The 18,464-nt window shown below is 49.8% G+C and overlaps 1 protein-coding gene across 5 annotated transcripts in view; it reads right to left on the bottom strand.

Annotated features, from left to right (window-relative positions):
- Positions 1-1,767: 1,767 nt before the first annotated feature.
- Positions 1,768-18,464, bottom strand: part of GDPD5 (glycerophosphodiester phosphodiesterase domain containing 5) — a 109,724-nt gene continuing 93,027 nt past the window's right edge. For 2 of the 5 annotated variants that reach the window (XM_040056305.2, XM_040056306.2), the window contains exons 9-17: positions 15,788-15,870; positions 12,727-12,877; positions 12,106-12,324; positions 11,321-11,478; positions 9,393-9,540; positions 8,395-8,477; positions 7,201-7,215; positions 3,831-3,943; positions 1,768-2,067 (exon numbers count right to left, since the gene is read on the bottom strand). In XM_040056305.2, coding sequence (XP_039912239.1) covers positions 1,952-2,067; positions 3,831-3,943; positions 7,201-7,215; positions 8,395-8,477; positions 9,393-9,540; positions 11,321-11,478; positions 12,106-12,324; positions 12,727-12,877; positions 15,788-15,870 — 1,086 coding nt within the window. In that variant the 3' untranslated portion in view covers positions 1,768-1,951. Of the gene's footprint in view, positions 2,068-3,830; positions 3,944-5,825; positions 5,967-7,200; positions 7,216-8,394; positions 8,478-9,392; positions 9,541-11,320; positions 11,479-12,105; positions 12,325-12,726; positions 12,878-15,787; positions 15,871-18,464 lie in introns of those variants that run through there. The other 3 variants (XR_005699542.2, XM_058419215.1, XM_058419216.1) reach the window with 3 other exon arrangements.

The raw sequence follows: 18,464 nt of genomic DNA, 5'->3' as shown, positions 1-18,464 counted from the left end.
TGGCAGCTGGGTGTCATCACTGGCTCAGCACTGAACTTCCTCTGTGGAAACCTGGTTTTCCTTCCTTCCCACCGAGCGGACACAAAAATGCACAGGAGTTGTTGTGAAGCAGCATCTGCCAGGAAAGGACCTGGAGTTTTCAAAAGGACGTGAAGAGCCGAGCTGGGGAGCAAGAGGGGTTTGGGAAAGGTTTCCAAAGGTCCGAGGGACGCTCAGGAGCTGCTCAGCCAGAAGGAGCTGCCTTTGGGGCTCAGGATGAGCCTGTGTGGGCTCCCCTGGCCGGTTTGGCTGGGACAGCAGAGCTGGCTGGGCTGGGGCAGCGGGGCTCTGTTCCTGCAGGAGCAGCACTCGGCTGTGAGGGGAGAACACAAGGCAAGAGGGATCCTGGACCAGGGGCTTTTTCCACTTACATTCAGAAAAACCCAGGGGAGATAGATGTGAAGGAATAAACTCTTGATTTTAGGTGGGGCTTTTTAGAGCACCAAAATTGACATTGTCATTATCAACGTGATTTTTTCACATATTTAAAGTCAGCCACTTTTGCACCCAGCTCTTACACACTGAGCCCAAACTTCAGGGTTTCAAAATGCCACTGGATTTCAGCTTAAAAGGACAGAGCAGCTCCAAAACAACTACAAACTACTCAGGGCTGTTTCTCTTGTGGTTTTGGATGTGGAATGTGACGTATATCAGCATCCTCCAGACTGCCTTCTCTTCTATTTTTTTTACAATTTTTTACCTTTAACTGCTGGTGTAAGATATTGGGTTAAAGCACTGGAAACTTCCTGATGGGAGCCTCTGCCTCCAGAACCCATCAGCATCTGCTGCAGGACCATCACTCCTTTGCAGGACAGAATGTGCAGCTTTAGAGATCCTGCTTTTACAGCAAGGAGCAAAGGTCTCCTTGCAGGAATAAATTATATCCTGGGGCTGCTTTGCCTTCCAGACTATTTACAACTTCACCCATGGCCCAGAGAGGGGGAAGCTCCCGTTGCACCACCACCTCCTCTTCCAGAAGGGAAGCAAGGAGCGACTGCAAATGCCACTTGGGAGCGGCAGGCACTTCATCCAGATGCCAGCAGTGATGGTGCCCATGGCATTGCTTGTCACTGGGCTCCCAGCAGAGCCCAGCTTGGGGAGAAGAAAGAAAAAAAGGAGAAAAAAAAAATAAAATCAAAAACTACTGCCAGCAGAGACCAATCTACAGCCAACGCTCCGGTTTCAAAACTCTGGCAGGACATTCCAAGAAAGCCATTCCCCATCCAGGCCTTGGGGAAGGAGGATGGGACAAGGAGCAGGTGCCCAAGTGACTGAGCCAGTGCAAGCCCTTCCCTGGCTCTGAACTTCAGCAGGGAAGGACAGAGTGAATTCCTCTCCTAGACAAGCTTCTCTCCTCCCAGCAGCCTCCTGTTGCATCAGAGTGACACTTCCACTGCCCAGGAAAAGGGGAACAACAAAAGAAAAGAAACCATAACAAAATGAACACTTCATAAGAACGTCACAACATTCAGCTGCACCAGGGGAAGGACTGGATTAGGGAAAGAGGGAGAAAGGGGACACACGTCCAACGTGTTGCTCCCAAAAGCCCCCAAGGGGACTCAGGCTCTCATATCAAGATTCAAAGAACTTCAGCCTTTGGAGCTGGTGAAGGTGAAGGTGAAATAAGGTGAAGGATTTAATGAACACGGAATTTCCACTCATGCCCTGGAAAAAAAATTAAACTTTAAAAAAAAAAAAAAAAAAAAAGGACGACCGAAAAAAACCAAACAGATTTTCTACATATTTACAAAAATAAGCCCCCCAGCCTCACAACCAGGGAGGTGGAGCAGCCAGTGGTGGGGAGTGGGACGGGGTTTCTGCCCGACCAGCAGTTCCTCAGAGGTCCCCATCCCACGGGAAGCAGGAGAGCACGGCTCTCACTGCCGCGGTGCGCGGGGCCGGAGCAGAGCCCTCAGTTGATCCGGAGCTTGGTGTCCCGGTGGCCCGTGGGCGTCACCATCTCGTTGGCATAGCCGTTCTCGGAGCAGAAGGACAGCTCGTCCGTGGTCTCCACGCCGTTGTTGATCTCTGGGAAGGGAAGGGCAGAAAAAGCAGGGATGTCATCACAGGAGCTTCCCCTCTGCACGGGGAACTGAGCGGCCGGGCAATTCCAGCACGCAGCAGCCGCCTGATCCCACAGGGAATTCGGGACACTGCACGCTCATTTACAACCGGTTCTCCCGCCTCCAGTTTGGAGCTCAGCTCTGCATTTCAGCCCTTCAAAATCTGGCCACCACCAGAGGCGGAGCTGGAACCCCCCCTACACCTGGTGTCACTGTCACAGGCTGAACAAGTCACCCGTGGGAGAGCGGCACAAAGTACCCGAACCAAGTCCCTACCCAAATGGCCATCCTGGGAAAGGACTGACTCCTCCAGTCACTGGTTTCACTGGAAAAAAACTGTACCCACCAATGTTTTAGTGGTAAAACATCCACCCGAGGCAGGAGTCGTCGTTTCGGAGGCACAGAACTTCAATCTGCACCCCCTGCCTCTAAGGGATTTTATGTCTGGGATGTTTTATGTCTAGGACATGTTAGGGAAGCTTAATTCTGCTGTGCCAAGCTGTTTTTCTTGTCTGGATTCCCTGGATTTATACCTGATTTTCACCACCTCTGGCTGGCATTTCGCACAATAAGCAAAGTTGCCTTTTTGCTCTGTCTGTGCCCAGTGCACTAAACCCTGATCCCTGCTGGGCATCTCCAGACCCTAAATACAAAAAAAGAAAACCCATAACAGAGCTCAGGGGGTGAGGGGACTGTATTCACATTCCTTCAGAGGCGAATTTTCCAGCTTCATGCACCACATTTAACCTTTTAAAGCTAAACATTTCCACCTTTGCTCACAATTTTGCTATCTTTCTTAGAGGCGGTGTGTGATGGACACATTGGCAATGTGTGCCAACAGAAATAACCTCTGGGAGGAGCACAGGGATATCAGGAATGCCACAACCTCTAAAGCCATTGAATTCCAGGTCCACCCCAAACTTATCACCATATTTGTGGTCACACATGCCATTATTAGTGGGTTTTATGGCTTTTGACGATGGCCAGTGGAGAAGATGTGGGACAGCGTAAGGTGGGATAACCCAGGAAGCTAAATTTTATCAAAGCAGGATTTCTGAGCATATCAGTGGTCAGACTTGAACCAGTTTGGGATGGGCCACAGAATCACAGAACCATTTGGGTTGGAAAGGACCTTAAGGATCATCCCATTCCAACTATGAGCCATGCCCATATCCCATGAGTGCAGTGCAGCAAGGTTAGTCCAGTCCTTCAACCCAGAGCAGGAACAGACCACTGAATCAAGAGCAGCTCCTCCCTCAGCAGGGTGACAGCTGAGGGAGGGACCCACCAGCCCCATCCCTGATGGTTTTCTTCTCTTCTTCGTGTTAGAGCCAGGATTAATACACCGGAGTCATGGTTCCGTGTCCGGACTCGGTGTTTATTAATCCTCATCTATATTACAGCCTCACAAGCCGTGAGTTCTGCAGTACCTCCAGCTAACAAGGTGAAAAATGGAGCACCTCTCTATCTCTACCAGGTCTTTTCAAGGACAATCCCTGCAATTATGAAAGGCTGCGTAAATTATTTTTACCTTAAACCCAATAACCAACCATTTGAAGCCCGCAATGCGGACTTTATTAACCAATTGCAGAAAACCACCCAAACCCATGAAGAAGAAGGTGAAGAAGAAGGACTTAGACAATGCCCCAAATCCTCCATCTTGCCCCATATATTACTATACACTAAGATCTTCATATCTGAGTTTCCAGAATTGCAACACACCCCTACCTGAGAAGATCAGCTTCTCCTTCATGATCTTGACGTCCTGGCTGGAGCGGCGGACGGCAGCACTGAGCATGATCTGCTCCGGGTTGTAAGTCCTGATGCTTCCCAGGCGCCACCTGCAAGACAGGAGCAGGATCTCAGGGTCTGGTCCCTCCAGACACAGGAGCACCCTCAGTGCAAGAGGACACAGAGGCCCTTTGCACCCTTGCACCTCCACAACCCCACGTGGTAGGAGGATGTTCAGAGATGAGTGTGTTACCTCAGGCATCTGCAACCACCTTGAGCACCCTAATTCCACCCATGGACTCACAGATCCATGAACTAATTTCCCCAAGGGCTGCAGCTGTCCCACAGCCCTCTCCAGCTGCACCAAGTTTAAACTTTTAGAGGGAACAGAAAAAGAGAACCGGCCAAGTAAAGAAACCACAATTTTCCCTCACCGAGTGCGATGGTCAGGCTTGCGGGAGAAGAGAGCTCAGAGCCAATTTAAAGTTGCAAACCTGAGACACAGCGAGGAAATGACCTCGGACTGTCTCAGGGGAGGTTTGGATTTAGTAGAAGAAAAATTCCTTCCCCGAAAGGGTTCTCCTGCCCAGGGCAGTGGTGGAGTGCCCATCTTTGCAGGGATTTAACAGCCATGTGCATGTGGCACTTGGGGGCACTGAGAGCAGCCCTGTGGCAGACCCTCACTAGGAGAGGAAGGTGGGCTGCTGGCACAGGGGAAAACACGGCCTGGCAGCTGTTCCCAAGATCCCACCACGAGGGGATGATGTTTAAGCCAGGCTTTCACAGCCCACACCCCACTGACCCATCAGTAAGTCCCCCTCTCCCTGCCAGAGCCAGGGAGATGCCCTAAAACGATCTGATAAAGAAAGAGCAGGGATTTAGGGTGGCTGATGAGGTTTCTGATCTGCTGGCACCATCTAGTGGATCACTCACACAAGAGAAGGTGATCAAAACAATCACCGTCTGCAATTTCTAACCCTCTACTGTACAGCCCCAGGGGCAGGAGATTTGAGGAGCCCACAAATCTCCAGCCTGGGTCCATGGCATCAGCCTGACAAATCAACTTCCACAAAAGGGGTTCTGCAATATTTTCCCCAGGAAAATGGAGCTGGTGTCAGTTTTCTAGGGTTTCCACCCCCTTCCCAAATCCCAGTGCTTGACACTGGGTGACCTGAATCAGGCTTTGACCAGGGTACAGATGGAGGCTACACAGAAAAGAAGGGGCGGGATGGCAACATGACACAACTCACAGACCCATGGACAGAAGCAATGCAGAGGAAGCACAAGGAGGAAAAGACATTAAAGTATAAAACAAATAAAATAAAAAAAACCAAAACAAAACATTTTTTTTATTCTATCATCCTCATTTAAACTGAGCCACTCTGACCTGGAAGAACATATTTTTGGCCTTAGTGTCCCCTGGAGGCAGATCCCACTGAGGCCAATATGATTGCAAGATCTCCCAGGCTAAGACCCTCCTTAAACTCCAAATCAGGGCCAAAACACAAGCCTCGGTACAAGTCTTTTCTTTGCTCACCACACCAGGATGATTTTCAACATCAAGTCACTCTGTGGGCAAGAGTGACCTCACACCCACAGATCCCAGCTATCCACGGAGGACAGGGGTCGCTCTGAGGCACAGAGAGCCCAGCCCCAAACACGTGCAGGGACCAAGGGCTTTTCTCCTGCTGCCAGGAGGAACAGGCACCGCTCTGTGCTCTCCATCTCCTGTGGTGGCTGTGGGCACAGCCAGGGTGCTCAAACACACACGAGATGATGGCTCCTCTCACAGGGGTGCACTGCTCTGGCTGAGCCAGGAGAGGGTGGCCCCATCTTTCAGGGCTGCTTTGAAATCCTCTCGGAAGAGCCACCAGTACGTTTAACCACGATGCAACTCGGACCAACGCCGCGTCAAACGCTCTGTGCTGCGCTCAGGAGCCTCTTTTGGGGTCTCCAAAAAGCTGGTTGAATAGAAAATAGCGCCTCTCCTACCCCCTTGGACTCTGTTGTGATGGACCAGGTTTGGGACAGCAGCGTGCAAAAAGGCCAGAGAGACAGCAGGAAGGTCCTGTTCTGGGAGGCTGGCGTCAGAGCAGACCAGACGGACACGGGGTGGGAACAGACTAAAAAATACTGGGACAACAACACAGAGACAGCATACACCGGGTTAGGGCCACGGCCAGACCCTGGGGTGGGAGGGGAGATGCTCAATGCCATGGAAAGGGCGTGGGAGAGGGGCAGGTCGAGGAAAAAATGGGGTTGGTCAGCACTGAGGTGGTAAGATGGAGCAAGCACAGAGCCAAGCCAGCTGCAGAGTCCCCCTCCTGTTCCTGCTCCTGCCTAAAGCCTGCCCAGCTCCTCCGCTCCTGCCTTCTCCTCACCCACGAGCGAGGGGGAGGCGAGCAGGGGAGACCACCCCACCTCCCTGCACCCCCAGCCAGGCCCTGTAACACCAAAACACCTCGTGGACACCTGCAGGGGCCGACCCTGACCCCGAGGCATGGCTGGGCACAGGGAGGGGGCGACCGAATCCTCAGGAACACAACCCCACGGCACAGGGCAGGAGCAATGGAGAAGGGAACACGTGAAGAGCTCGCTCCGAGTAGGGACGCAGCGAAGGCTTTAGTGCAGACAAGCGACAGCGCTTCCCTCCAAAGGGATGGGAATGACTGGTGAGGGAAAGGCCAAACCCAGGAGAATTCCGGGATTTTGACTGATGGCGCTTCAAGTCCAGCGCCCCAGGCTCAATTCCCTCCCCTGCTGCAAGCGCTTTTGATTTTCACACTGTATTTCCAGTTTCACAGTGGTGCATCTCAGGAAGATCCCAAGCGCTGAGGGCAGCAATTTGATGAGCCAAACCTTTCCAGTTATCAGCCCCATTAATTCAGAGAATTAATTAGACAAGTGCTACTTCGTATAATGGAATAGATTCCATGATTTTCTTTAGGGTGGAGGCCAGTCTCAAACATCTCTGGTGAGTACAGGAAGGAAGGGGATGTTTTGCACGGGATTATTTCCACAGAGAAAGCAATACATTCTCTGAGAAATCTCCTGATTGCAGCGTGCCCCGGGACCTCAGAATTGGGCTGTTTTAAAAGGCAGTGACTTAGATCAGTGTAACAGAAGGTCAGATTGCCTTCAAAACATCCACTGGCTTCAGCATCAGACTTCCATGGTGCTCATGGCTACGGACTATGCAATGCTCAAACCCTCACAGTCCCCCTCCTGAAGCCAGATGTTGGAAAGCATCACAAAAGCTGCCTCCTACCCTGTCCATCTGCAGTGAAGCCATAGCAGAGAGGGAGAAAGAAAGAGAGAAAGGAAGGTTGAATGAAAAAGAGAAAGAGGAGGAAAGCACCAGAATTACCTGATCATGTGATAGCTGTGAGATGCCAGAATGCAGCAGAGAGAGAAAGAGGAGGAACATGCACAACAGTCAGAGCAGTAAGAAAATAAACAAGGCAAAGAGGCAAAAAAGAAGTAGTTAGTTAGAAGTCATCACAGTTGGTATTTCCCCTCTGGAGAGGCTGCCATGATCCTGGAGCAGAAGAGCAGGAGCAGTCCCTACCAGGGCTGCGGAGGAGAGAGAAGCCACGCAGAGGACAGAGGACGAGCACATCGAAGCGGTGCCTCGGCTCCCACCCACCCCCTCATCCTCGCATGAATGAAGCAGCTCTGGTTTGCCCCAGAAAAGGACTTGGGGAAAAAAACCCAACAAAACAAAACAACCAAACCAAATCAATCAGCCAAAAACACACCAAAAATCGAATCAACCACGACACTGAAGGCCAAATGCCAAGCCCCATTCCCCAGAGCTGAATCACATCAGCAGGTGGGAGCTGGGCAGTTCTGCTCTGATTTGGTTTTGACATATCCTCAACCCTGCCAGCAATCCTCTCATGTGGTGGAGAAACTGGAACATCAGGGAAAGGGGTCTGTCCTGCGCAAGGCTCTTGGCAGAGCAAGCCCTTTGCTGCAGGCAAGTCCAGCTTCTGGAGTAGAGTCTCTCCTTCTCCTTTCTAGCCAAACATCTTCTTTGATTTGCAGGATCTTAACGTTTCCCACAGTAATTCCCTGTCTATGGCAGGGGTGTTGGAACTAAATGATATTTAAGGTCCCTTCCAATCCAAACCATTCTGTAATATTTCTACATCCAAACAGGAACAAACTGATTTAAGAAAACTTTAACACGTTCTTTTTGAACACTGTAATGGTGGAATCTCAAAATCCCTGTCCTCTGCTTCCTTTAAGGCACTGTAATGTCTTTCTCAACATCCATTTCCCTAAAGCATTTACAGTTTCTCTTCCACGTATTTCATGAGCAAAGCAAGGCATCTTACACTACTAATTTGTGATCTCTCGTTCTTAAAAGGTGCACCCAATTCTCCATCTCCTCTTGGGAGTGGAATTACTGTTTGCAAGGATTTTTAAATAAATATTTCCCCTGCTACTGCAATCCAAGAACTGAGGCTCAGGGTACTCCTCTCTTCCATCCCCACCCGACAATCTGGACAAAAACACGGGTCACAAATACACCAGAGCAGAGCTGTAACAAACTTACTTCTGGAATATAAAAACTCCTACAATTACGAGAAATGAAATGAGATCAGACGTGATCCAGATTAGGTGGTACTCGTCTGGAGGCTGCAAGACACAAAACAGAAGCGGACCTTCAACATTTGGGTTTGTGCAACCACAGGGAGACCACATGTGGCTGGAGTTACCACCAAGGAGCAAGAAAAGCACAGAGCTGCAGGGGTTAGGTATAAACCACAATATTTATAACCTTCCTAGTGCCAGGCCGTCATCCAAAACTATCAGGAAAAACTGCAAACAGGGACAATTTGAAACTCCCCCTCCTTTCGTGTGCTGACATTTTTCTCAGAGCTCTCTGGGCTGAAAACTTCCTATCTCAGCTGTAACTCAGGCTGAGGGCAAGATGCTGATTGGCAATCCAAGTCTGGGAGAAAACAGGGAAATCTATCCATGCAGGGTCCACTTTAAGTGCAGATGGGGCCTTTTAGGCACAGCCCCATGTTCTAAGTGTGATTTCCGTCCTTTCAGCCACTGGTGGGTCTGGTTCCAGTTGCTGAAATAAGTGGTCCTCACACCAGCTGAACCATCAGCACTGGGTCTCTACTTATTCCTGTCCAGCTCTGAGGCAACCAGAGGTAAAACCTGTCCTCAGTTTGGAATTCAGACCAGGCAAAACCCTGATTTTACATCTTGGCCAAGACACAGAGGCCCGGTTTGCTGGTTCACCTGTGTGCCTGCTTCTCCTGCAACTCCTAACAGCTTCTCAGCAGGCTGCAAAGGCGTTTTTCCCTCAAACAGGAAAAATCATGCGGGTTAAACAGGGAATTCCATGCAACCCTCAAGGATCCCACCCAAACCGACGGGACTGTGCAAGAGGAACATCAATTCATTACCATCTCAGGGCTCGGCTGTAGAGAGGAGGGTAAAACCCTCAAGACCCAACCAAACCTCCCTAGAAAAGGTCTCACCTGTACAGCCACCCACGGCATTTCCTCCCACCAGAGGCTCCCAGGGGGTGCTTACCATGAGCCAGATGGGGGAAGGCACCTTGCGGAGGACGTGGGAGCTGTCGGAGGTGACCGAGGGGACGCCGGCGCACCACAGGATGGAGAACAGCCAGGGCTCGTTCACCGTGTACAGGTTGACGCTCAGGTTGGCCGTGGCGTAGTCCCTGCCAGGGCACGCACAGGGTGACTGCAGGACCCCACCAACCCTCATCCCCAAGAGGAGAGCTCCTGCCATCAGTCACAGGTGGGTTTATCTGCTTTGAGGCGTGTGAAACACGAGTTTTTAACGTGGCACGGGCGCTTTGAGAGCGACCCACGGGCACTGCCTGACATTGGTTTGATCCCGACAGCTTTCCTCACCTCTTGGCTGCTGTCCGGCACAGGCCACAGCCCACCTCAGATGCTGCCCCAGGAATGATGGACATGGTGTGGTCCTGGAACAACCATCTCATTGTGCTGATGCGAAATTAGCATCTGCCTCAGATGCCTCTAACATTTCAGAGGCAATTTGCTTAATTGAACACTGACAGAGCTGTCTCCAGCTTCAATTCCTACAACTTCCATGTCCTTGTTTCGGGGACAATTGCAGAGTTACAACTTCCAGTCTCCCGAGGTCATTTTCCAAGGCAGCTAAAAATGCCAGCTGGGGTCCAGGAGCTGCCAGCAGCGAACCAAGCACTGGCAATTACCTGGCACCCAAGTAATTCACATAAATTGCTCTATTTCCTTATCTATCAAGCAGAAGCATCAACAATCTCCCTCACATGGGCAGCACAGACAAAACCCTGCAATTCAACACTTTGATACAGAAGTTCCCAGTGCAAGACATGGATATCTCCCAGCTCACAACAGGAACTCCAAAGGGGTTCTCAAGGGCAGGGGTGGTTGCAGCAGCGTTACATCCAGGTGCTGGATTTGGGGAGAATGAAGAGAACTGTGTTAAACCAGGGCTGCAGCAACATTTGACTGGGCACCGCAGGGTTCAAGAAACATTCAGGTGACAGCTCTTATTTTGGAGACAGCTCCGGTGGGATTGGTGGGAGATTGGGGCTGATAAACTGGGATAGATCAGTGAGTGGGCATAGAGCCGTCTCCATGGGACAGAGCTAACAGGAGTTAGAATAAGCAGGAATTACCCTGCAGGTAAAGCACAACCTTGGTTTCCAAGGGTGAGGAGCTGGACTGACTGCTGACAGCCATGGAAAGACACGGCTGGATCACCCAAACAGGACCATGCTCTCAAACAGCTGCAGGCTCAGCTCTTCCCTACTTCAGCTCTAACATGCAGCTCCTCTGGAGATAATTCTCTCCTGCAAACCTGTTTAATTTCAATTTTACAAACCAGAAAAGCCCTACTAGAGACGATCTGCCCTCCCAGGGAAAGGGGGCAAAGCTGGGAGCTAAAACACCACACGGTTCACACCGCAGGCTCAGGCAGGACAGGAACCCCTCGCTGTGCCAGGGTCATTACAGAGAAGAGCTGATCAGTCTAAAGAGATGACAGAGGACAGGAGTTTCTCTTTCTGCAAACAGAAACTTCTGAAAGCACATCCAGACTTTGGGCTAATCAAAATTCCGTGCTAGCAGCTCTGGATCAGACAAACGGAAGCAAAGGGCAGCTGCTAATGAGGATGAAGCAGCACTCGGAGGGAACTCAGTGTGAAAGGCCTTCAATTTTTTCCAGAGCTGTGAGTGCAATAAGAATCAGCCAATTCATCCATTTGTATTTCAAAGAGTCTCATCATATCCTGAGACAGCATGTAGAGATGTCAGAGGCAGCTGTGCACACCCAGAAACAGCCTGGATTCCGGATGACGGGTAGGAAAAAGCTCGCGCAGCTCAAGCTTTCCAGAGCAAATCCATCTGGAAAGATCCCTTTGTGCAAGGGCAGGCAGGCTGGGGTGCTCAGGAAGGGGTGCTGAAGGCTCTCACAGAGGGCAGTACCTGACATCCTCGTTGGTGACCTTGGTGTACCGCAGGTTGAGCTTCACGATGCCCTTCTCCCTCAGGCGCTCTGCGTCCAGCTTGAGGCCAGAAGTCTGCTGGAAACCTGGAGCAACCTGTCGGACCAGCTGCCTCTCCGTGTCTGGCAGCCACATCACCTGTGGGGAGAGCCAGACAGGGCACAGGTTATGGCAAACGTGGCTCCCAAATCTGGGAACGCTCCAGGGCAGGGGATTCTTCCCTGAGCTCACACCATGATCCCGAAGCACGTCAAATCAACAGCTTGCGCTCAGCTGCAAGAGGTGAAGTGGATTGTTGAATCACAGAGTGCTTTGGGTAGAAAGGGACCTTTAAAGTCATCTCATTCCAACCCCCTGCCACTCCAAGAGCTTTCTCTAGACCAGGCTGCTCCAAGCCCCAACCAGCCTTGTCTCAATGACCCAGTGAGCATCAGAGCAGCACGGAAGCAGCCATGTGCATTTTCAACGGGGAACCAAAAACCCGAGGGAGAAATCCCACTTCACGTCCCCACATCTATGCTTTAACCACTTCTCTCTTGCTCTTCATCTCCACCCCTGTTGTGGCCTTAGTGGGGGTTTGAAAAAGAAAAGAGAGAGAACCAGTTTCCTATTACCCAGAGAGAACCTCTCCTGAGCTGCTCCATCCCATCCTCTGTGACCACCGGTACAACTGCCAGTGATGCCCCACACAAGGGGACACCCAAGGATTCATGGAAACCATGAGGAGGCCGATTTTGGAAACGTGCCCAGCCCCAGGAAACTCACAGCCTGCTGCCGAATTCCCGATGCCAGGATGGTTTCCAGGGTGATGTTGATGTAAGTGCTGTAGTAGGGATGAACTGCTGGCAGGTCCTGGAAGTTCAGGATGAGGGATGTGTTGTCCTTGATCACCTCCAGCATATCTTCCAGCTTGCAGACTGACTGGTTGGCAGCCTCCAGGTAGTCATCCCTTGAGAGAGACCCCGCTGTCCAGAAAGGGTCATTCTGAAAGCAAAGCACACCCCAGGATTACTGCCACAAAGCCCGGACTCCCCCAGCTGCAAAGGCTGGCTCTCTTGCTTTTTCTTGGTGGAGATGACGGTCCCCAAATTAAATTTTAAAAAAGGGGAATAGTGTATAACTTGCTGGTTTTTCTGTCTTGGTTTTTATAATCACATTCACCCTCCTGGCAGTCTTGAAGTTCTTTGTGAGGTCAGCCAGGCTTGAGGCCCCTTCCTCCAGAAGAGACACAGAGAGACAACATGGCTTAGTCCAAGCCTAAGTTTAGCAGAGGCAGAACTAAACATGGTCCAGCTGCACCACACCACCAAGGAGATGGATGTACACCCTTCACCCTCAAAGAGGAGCTGGGCACGAGCTGTGATGCCATGGCTTCGTGGTACCCACCTGCAGGAACCACTCCCCAGCGTTGAGCTTTTCCAGGTCCGTCCAGTTGAACATGGAGGAGTGCTCGTAGGCCCGCTCTGGAAACACCTCCTCCACGTTTGTTGTTCTCCTGAGAGTCTTGTCATGCATCAGAAAGGGCACCCCATCGTAGCTGCAAACACAGAGCCTGTTACAGGTGGAGGAGGAGGAATTCTCCCCTTCCCGCTCCAGCCTCTCTCACATCAAAATCCTTGTGAAGGTCTTAACCAGCCTAAAAAATCCCCAAGAGGAAAACCTCTCTTAGACAGCTGCTGGGTGCTGGCAGCCACTCCCACACTGACATAACGCTGCCCATGCCTCAGCCACTTCCCCCCCTTACCCCCTCCAAAATTTCAAACTCAGAATACCCACCCTGAATGCTCGTCAAAGCTTCCCTCATCTCCCAAAACCATCAGAGGTTTCCCTGGATGCACAGACAGACAGACTCTCCTCTAACTGTTCACAGCAGACCAGGAGGGAAATTTTCAAAGCCTCTCAGACTGTGTGTGAACATCAGGCTTTCAGCAAGATGCAAAGCTTCCAAACTACCAAAAATGCTCTGAAATTGCCTTCCCCAATTGCAAACTGGTTTCATGCCCACATAAGTTAAGTTCATGCTTTAAAAAAAGAAAAAAAAAAAAACAACCCACACCTCTCAGATGAAACTAAGCAGCCAAATGCATGCTCTGGGGTTTTTAAGTCATCTGGATATTACAGAACCATGGTTCTGGAAAGCATAAAAAATCTTTAAACTTTCTTCCACTCAATTTTCTGTGACCAGATGAGTGGTAAAACCACACAGGGTAGTGACAGTTTTTATCAAAGCAGGGGAACAGTTGTCTGCACCGAGAAATCAGGACAGATCCAGGGCAGCCAGCCTGATAGCAATGACATTTTTTCCAAAGCAAGGAGCCCTAACAAGAGACTCAGGAAAAGTCTGCAAGGAGGATGGGGTGAAATGACAAATCCCATTTGAATTAGGAGACAACCCAGAGCTGTTTCCCGGAGGGAAAATGAAACCCAATTTTAGAGGATGGAGCAAACGTTGCCTCAGCTTCACCACTGCCCTCACAAGTCCCTTCTCACAAAGGTCACTGGCATCTTTGTTTGCTATTTTTGGCCTGTGCTCTGCCAACTCCTTCCCCCAGCCCAAAGCAACCTGCTGACACGGCAATCCAACGCTGCTGCAGTCGGAAAGGGTTTAATAAATACAGCTAAAAATAAAATAAATTTAAAAAATAAAAAGCTAAGCAACTGCAGAATGAAGAGTGTGGAGTGTTCAGAATTGCCAGGAGCTCGAGTTTAACATCTCACAGAAGAGCAGAGCACTGCTGAGCCTTAACCACGGTGCAGAAATCCTATGGGGCACTTGACATTTGCTCCCTCCTTTCCAATCCTTCCCTCACAGAGTCACCCAGTGCCAGCCAGGGCTAACCACAGCACCTTGGCAGGCCCAGGTTTGAAGCAGACAGAAATCAGATCTTTAGAAGAAAGGAAGGGGTGGAAGAGAGAGAGGAACAGGCAGCAATTCCAGGCTCCTGCTGCTTGGAGCGAAGCTGGCTTTCCAGCTGGCTGGGGATGTGGAACGGGAATGGAGCAGGATGTGCTGGCTCTGAGTGCATGTCCAAGCTGCCCACCCATGCTGATACATGTCTAGAAGAACATGGAGATGTTCCAGGAGGGGTGGAGCCATGCAGCCACAGGTACTGAGAGCATCTTCCTGAAGGATCGGGACAGCAAGGGGAGCTGTGCTGCAAACCCTTCCCGAGGGTGCTGCCAGCTGCACCAACATCCCACTTCTCAGTCTGAAGGTCAATGGAATCCTCTCTCTCTGCAGGCACTTGGGTCTCCTGGAGAAGGCTCAGGAAATTGGGCCATCAAGGGCATTGTTTAAGCCTGGAGTGCTCCTCTGGGATGGCGATGGGGAAGGATCTTGGAGCTTTTCCAGCTCTCCTCCTCCCAGAGCCCACCTTTCTCCTTGGCCAGTGTTAATGGATTCAGCCACAGGAACCAAGTGCTCACCTGGGAGCTGGACACTCAAGAACTCGTCCCCTCACAGCAGCTGATGAACCAGTTTTGGAAAAAAACCCAAGAACTGCGTAACATACAACCCTATTCATACTCCATCCTTCCACAGTGACCTTCCACTCACCAGCGGGAAGAAATTCCTTCCATTTTGAAATAATTTTCTCTCTCTCTCAAAAAAAAAAAAAAAAAAAAAAAAAGGGCAGCTAAGTAAAAAGAAAGCAATTAAATTAAAAATAAAACTTCTTTCTACCAGGCAAAAATATCTGTCCGTCAACACAAACCTCCAAAGCAGTCAGGGAAAAAAAAAACCCCACCAAAATCTGCTGTGAGTCTTTTTTGTGCTTATAAGTGGTACTGGGACAAACTGAGAAAAGGAGCATGGAGGAGCATGGAGGAGTTATCAAACTGCTGGAACAAAGCACGGCACTGGAAATAACCCTCTCTAAATTCTGATTGGTCTTGTCCACTCAGCCTGACATTTGCCAGCAAGGAATGACTTTCTGACTGTCACCAGGCTCCTCCTTCCCTAAAGATCAATGCCATGCGAGGGAGAGGAAGATGAGAAGGAAGGGCTTCCTTCAGGTGTGTTCTTGGAGTGGTTTTTCAAGGTTGGTGGAAACTCTCCTGTGGACAAAGTCAAACTGGAATGTCTGCTCTGTCTGCACCTGAGGTATCCCAGAAGAAGCCGCATTTAAGCAGCTCTGTCTCTTCCCAAGGCCAGGCTGTGTTTTACTGGAATAAAACAGGCTCTGGTTTGATAAACTACAGCCTTCTTGTACATGAGGATGACAAAGAGATCCAGGTCCCCTCGTTTGGACAAGTCCACCTTTCACCATCACCTCAGTGCAATAATCAGCAGCACGTGACAGAGACAGGCAGGAGTTTCTGGATGAGTTCACCCGGACAGCCCCTTCCAGTGGGAAAAAGCTGCACTGACCAGACACTGGATATGCTGGACCATTCCTGGCTTGGATTACCCACAGGCAGTCTCCCAGCAGCCAGCACACTGACCTACCTCAGTACCACATCAGCCTGGACTCCGGACACCTTCTGCTCCACTGCCTTCTGGAAGGACATCAGAGTGTTTTCTGGTGCCAGCTGCCAGGAAAACATGGGGAAAAAAGCAATGAGAGTTCAGCAGCATGAGGGAAGTTTACAAAGCAGAGTCAGCAAGGATGCTGGGAGAAGGCTTCCGAGATATCAGGAACCCAAAATGTTGTTATTCCACATCTATCTGTGCCCAAAAATTCCTGTCTCTTCCGTTCCATAGAGGACAACCAGATCACACATTCTGTAAGATACATTTTACTCCCACTTCTGCTCATTCCATAAAGTCATCTATTAGTCTAAAACTCAGAGAGTTACTCTAATAACAAACGTTCTAGTTAGTTTTACCAACTATTAAAAAAATAGCCTCAAGCCTAGAAAATTTATCCCTGTGGCTATCAGAGAGAAGGATTCAGATTTTATTTGAAATTCCTCCCTGTTGAATGGAGCAGATGGCAACAGAATTAGGGTCTGTTTAAAATAAAAATGGTGTGAAGACAAATACTTTGCTGTTCTACAAAAGCAGTACAGTGTAGCTACTCCCAAAGCTCCCATGAAACAACAACAAGCAGATCAGAAAAAACAAAAAAAATAAAACTGACAACTACAGGAAGAAAACCTGGCAGGTTTTCTGCACTGAATCACATCAAAATAAAGTTATTTTTGAAAAATAAATTATTTTTTCCCCTTTTTTTCAGGTTTAGAGCACCTCTAACACCCTGTTTTTCCATCACCATCAGGACACAATGAGCATTCACATTCCACGATTTACTCAGGCACTGCAAAGTGGAATAATTAGGGGAAAGGCCTAATTGCACCATGCAAGCAAGATGTAATAATAAAACAACAAAAACAAATATAAAAACTCGCTTATGCACTTAGAGTGGCTGTAAGTGTGACATTTGTTTTCTGATCACTCCACAGGCTGAGGTCAGCAAAGCTTTGGGGTAAAACAATCAGAGCAAATGTCGGCGCCAGCCTTCACCCAGCTCCGCTATCTCAGCACTGAATTCCTCTGGCTCCAGCCACACATGGATACGAGATCATTTTCATGTCTGCTCAACAAAGGCAGCACAGAGCCACACAATCTCCTTAAAACAGCTCCCATTCCAAGCCGGACTCGCTTAGGCGAGGACACAGCCCAAGCGCTTGGGTAACTCAAGGTGGAGCTCCAAGAGGAGCTCTCCACACATTCCCAGAGCTGTCAGCAGAGAGCAGCAGCCACCAGGAGCTGGAGAACCCCAGCCACACTTGCTCAGATCGGGTGTCCCTTCCCAAGGAGCTCAGGCTAACCCTGCAAGGGGATGCTCTCTACACCTCGGTGTTTGCTTTGGCACACACCCTCCCATAGAAACCTCTCCTACCAAGACAGGCTGGGAGAGCAGGGCTTGGTCAGCCTGGAGAAGAGAAGACTCTGGGGAAATCCCGGAGCCTCCCGGTGCCTAAAGGAGCTCAGAGATTTCCCTGCAGCCTTGCACTACTTAAAGGGGGATAGGGAAAAAAGGAGAGCACATTTTACACAGATTGTGACAGGACACAAGGAATGGCTTCCCACTGCCACAGGGCAGGGATGGATGGGATGGAAGCATGGAATTGTTCCCTGTGAGGCTGGGGAGGTCCTGGCACAGGGTGCCAGAGAAGCTGTGGCTGCCCCTGGATCCTTGGAAGTGTCCGAGGCCAGGCTGGACAGGGCTTGGAGCAGCCTGGGATACTGGAAGGTGTCCCTGTCCATTCCAGAGCAGAGGAATGAGATAAGCTTTAAGGTCCCCTCCAACCCAAACCATGCTGAGACTCTATGATTAGAAACCTTCAGGCAAACACAGATCCCCCAGTGAGCACGTGGTGAGTCCCCAACCTGTCACCCTGACATCAATAATTCCCTCTCCCAGCGAGTCCATCATGGACCCCAAACCTGCCCTCGGTGGATCCCAGCCCCAAGGGACCTGCACAGGCCACTGACACCGATGGCAGAACTCAGCAAAGATCAACCAGAAGGCCAGGAAAGCAAATTGAACCTTTCCATGTTTCAGGCAAAGATGCATCTAAGTGGGGCAGCTGCTGTTACGGGAATGAATTGCTGAGATTATTGTTATTTTTTAAAAAAGGCTTTACAGCCAAACTGCAGCAACTAAAAAAAAAACCAACAAAAAAAACCCAACAAAACACAATCTTCCTGCTTATATTTCTCTCTGTATCTCTCCAGGTTTTTTTAAGGGATACCTGCTTGGCGCAATACAATTCAGGCATGCTATGTCTAAAATCTAAATCCAGGTTTATAACAAGGGATACAACCAATTCCTTAAGGGAAAGAGACCTTGGGGCACAAAGCAAGGATTTCCAAACCTCCTTCCTTTTATACTGTGCCCACATCACTGGGAGCCAGACAGACCCAGCACAGGATTTCTAGACGCTCTTCCTCCTCTCTGTGCTTGGTTTGAGAGACTCATCCCTTGCAAAAAATCAGGCTACTATTCATTTCTTCTTGCTGCAGAGACACAGCAAGTAATTTCTAGAAAATTACCGTGAATGAACTCATTGTGGTTATTTTTGAGCTTAGAAATCCATTGCAAATGCATTCAAACAGAATCAGAAGCTTTGGGGACCTTCCTTAAAGAAGATTATGAAACTGTGTTAGAGCAGCACAA

This window comes from Hirundo rustica, chromosome 2 (genome assembly GCF_015227805.2).
Source record: "Hirundo rustica isolate bHirRus1 chromosome 2, bHirRus1.pri.v3, whole genome shotgun sequence".
Lineage (NCBI taxonomy): Eukaryota > Metazoa > Chordata > Aves > Passeriformes > Hirundinidae > Hirundo > Hirundo rustica.
This window is presented reverse-complemented; position numbering and strand designations above follow the sequence as displayed.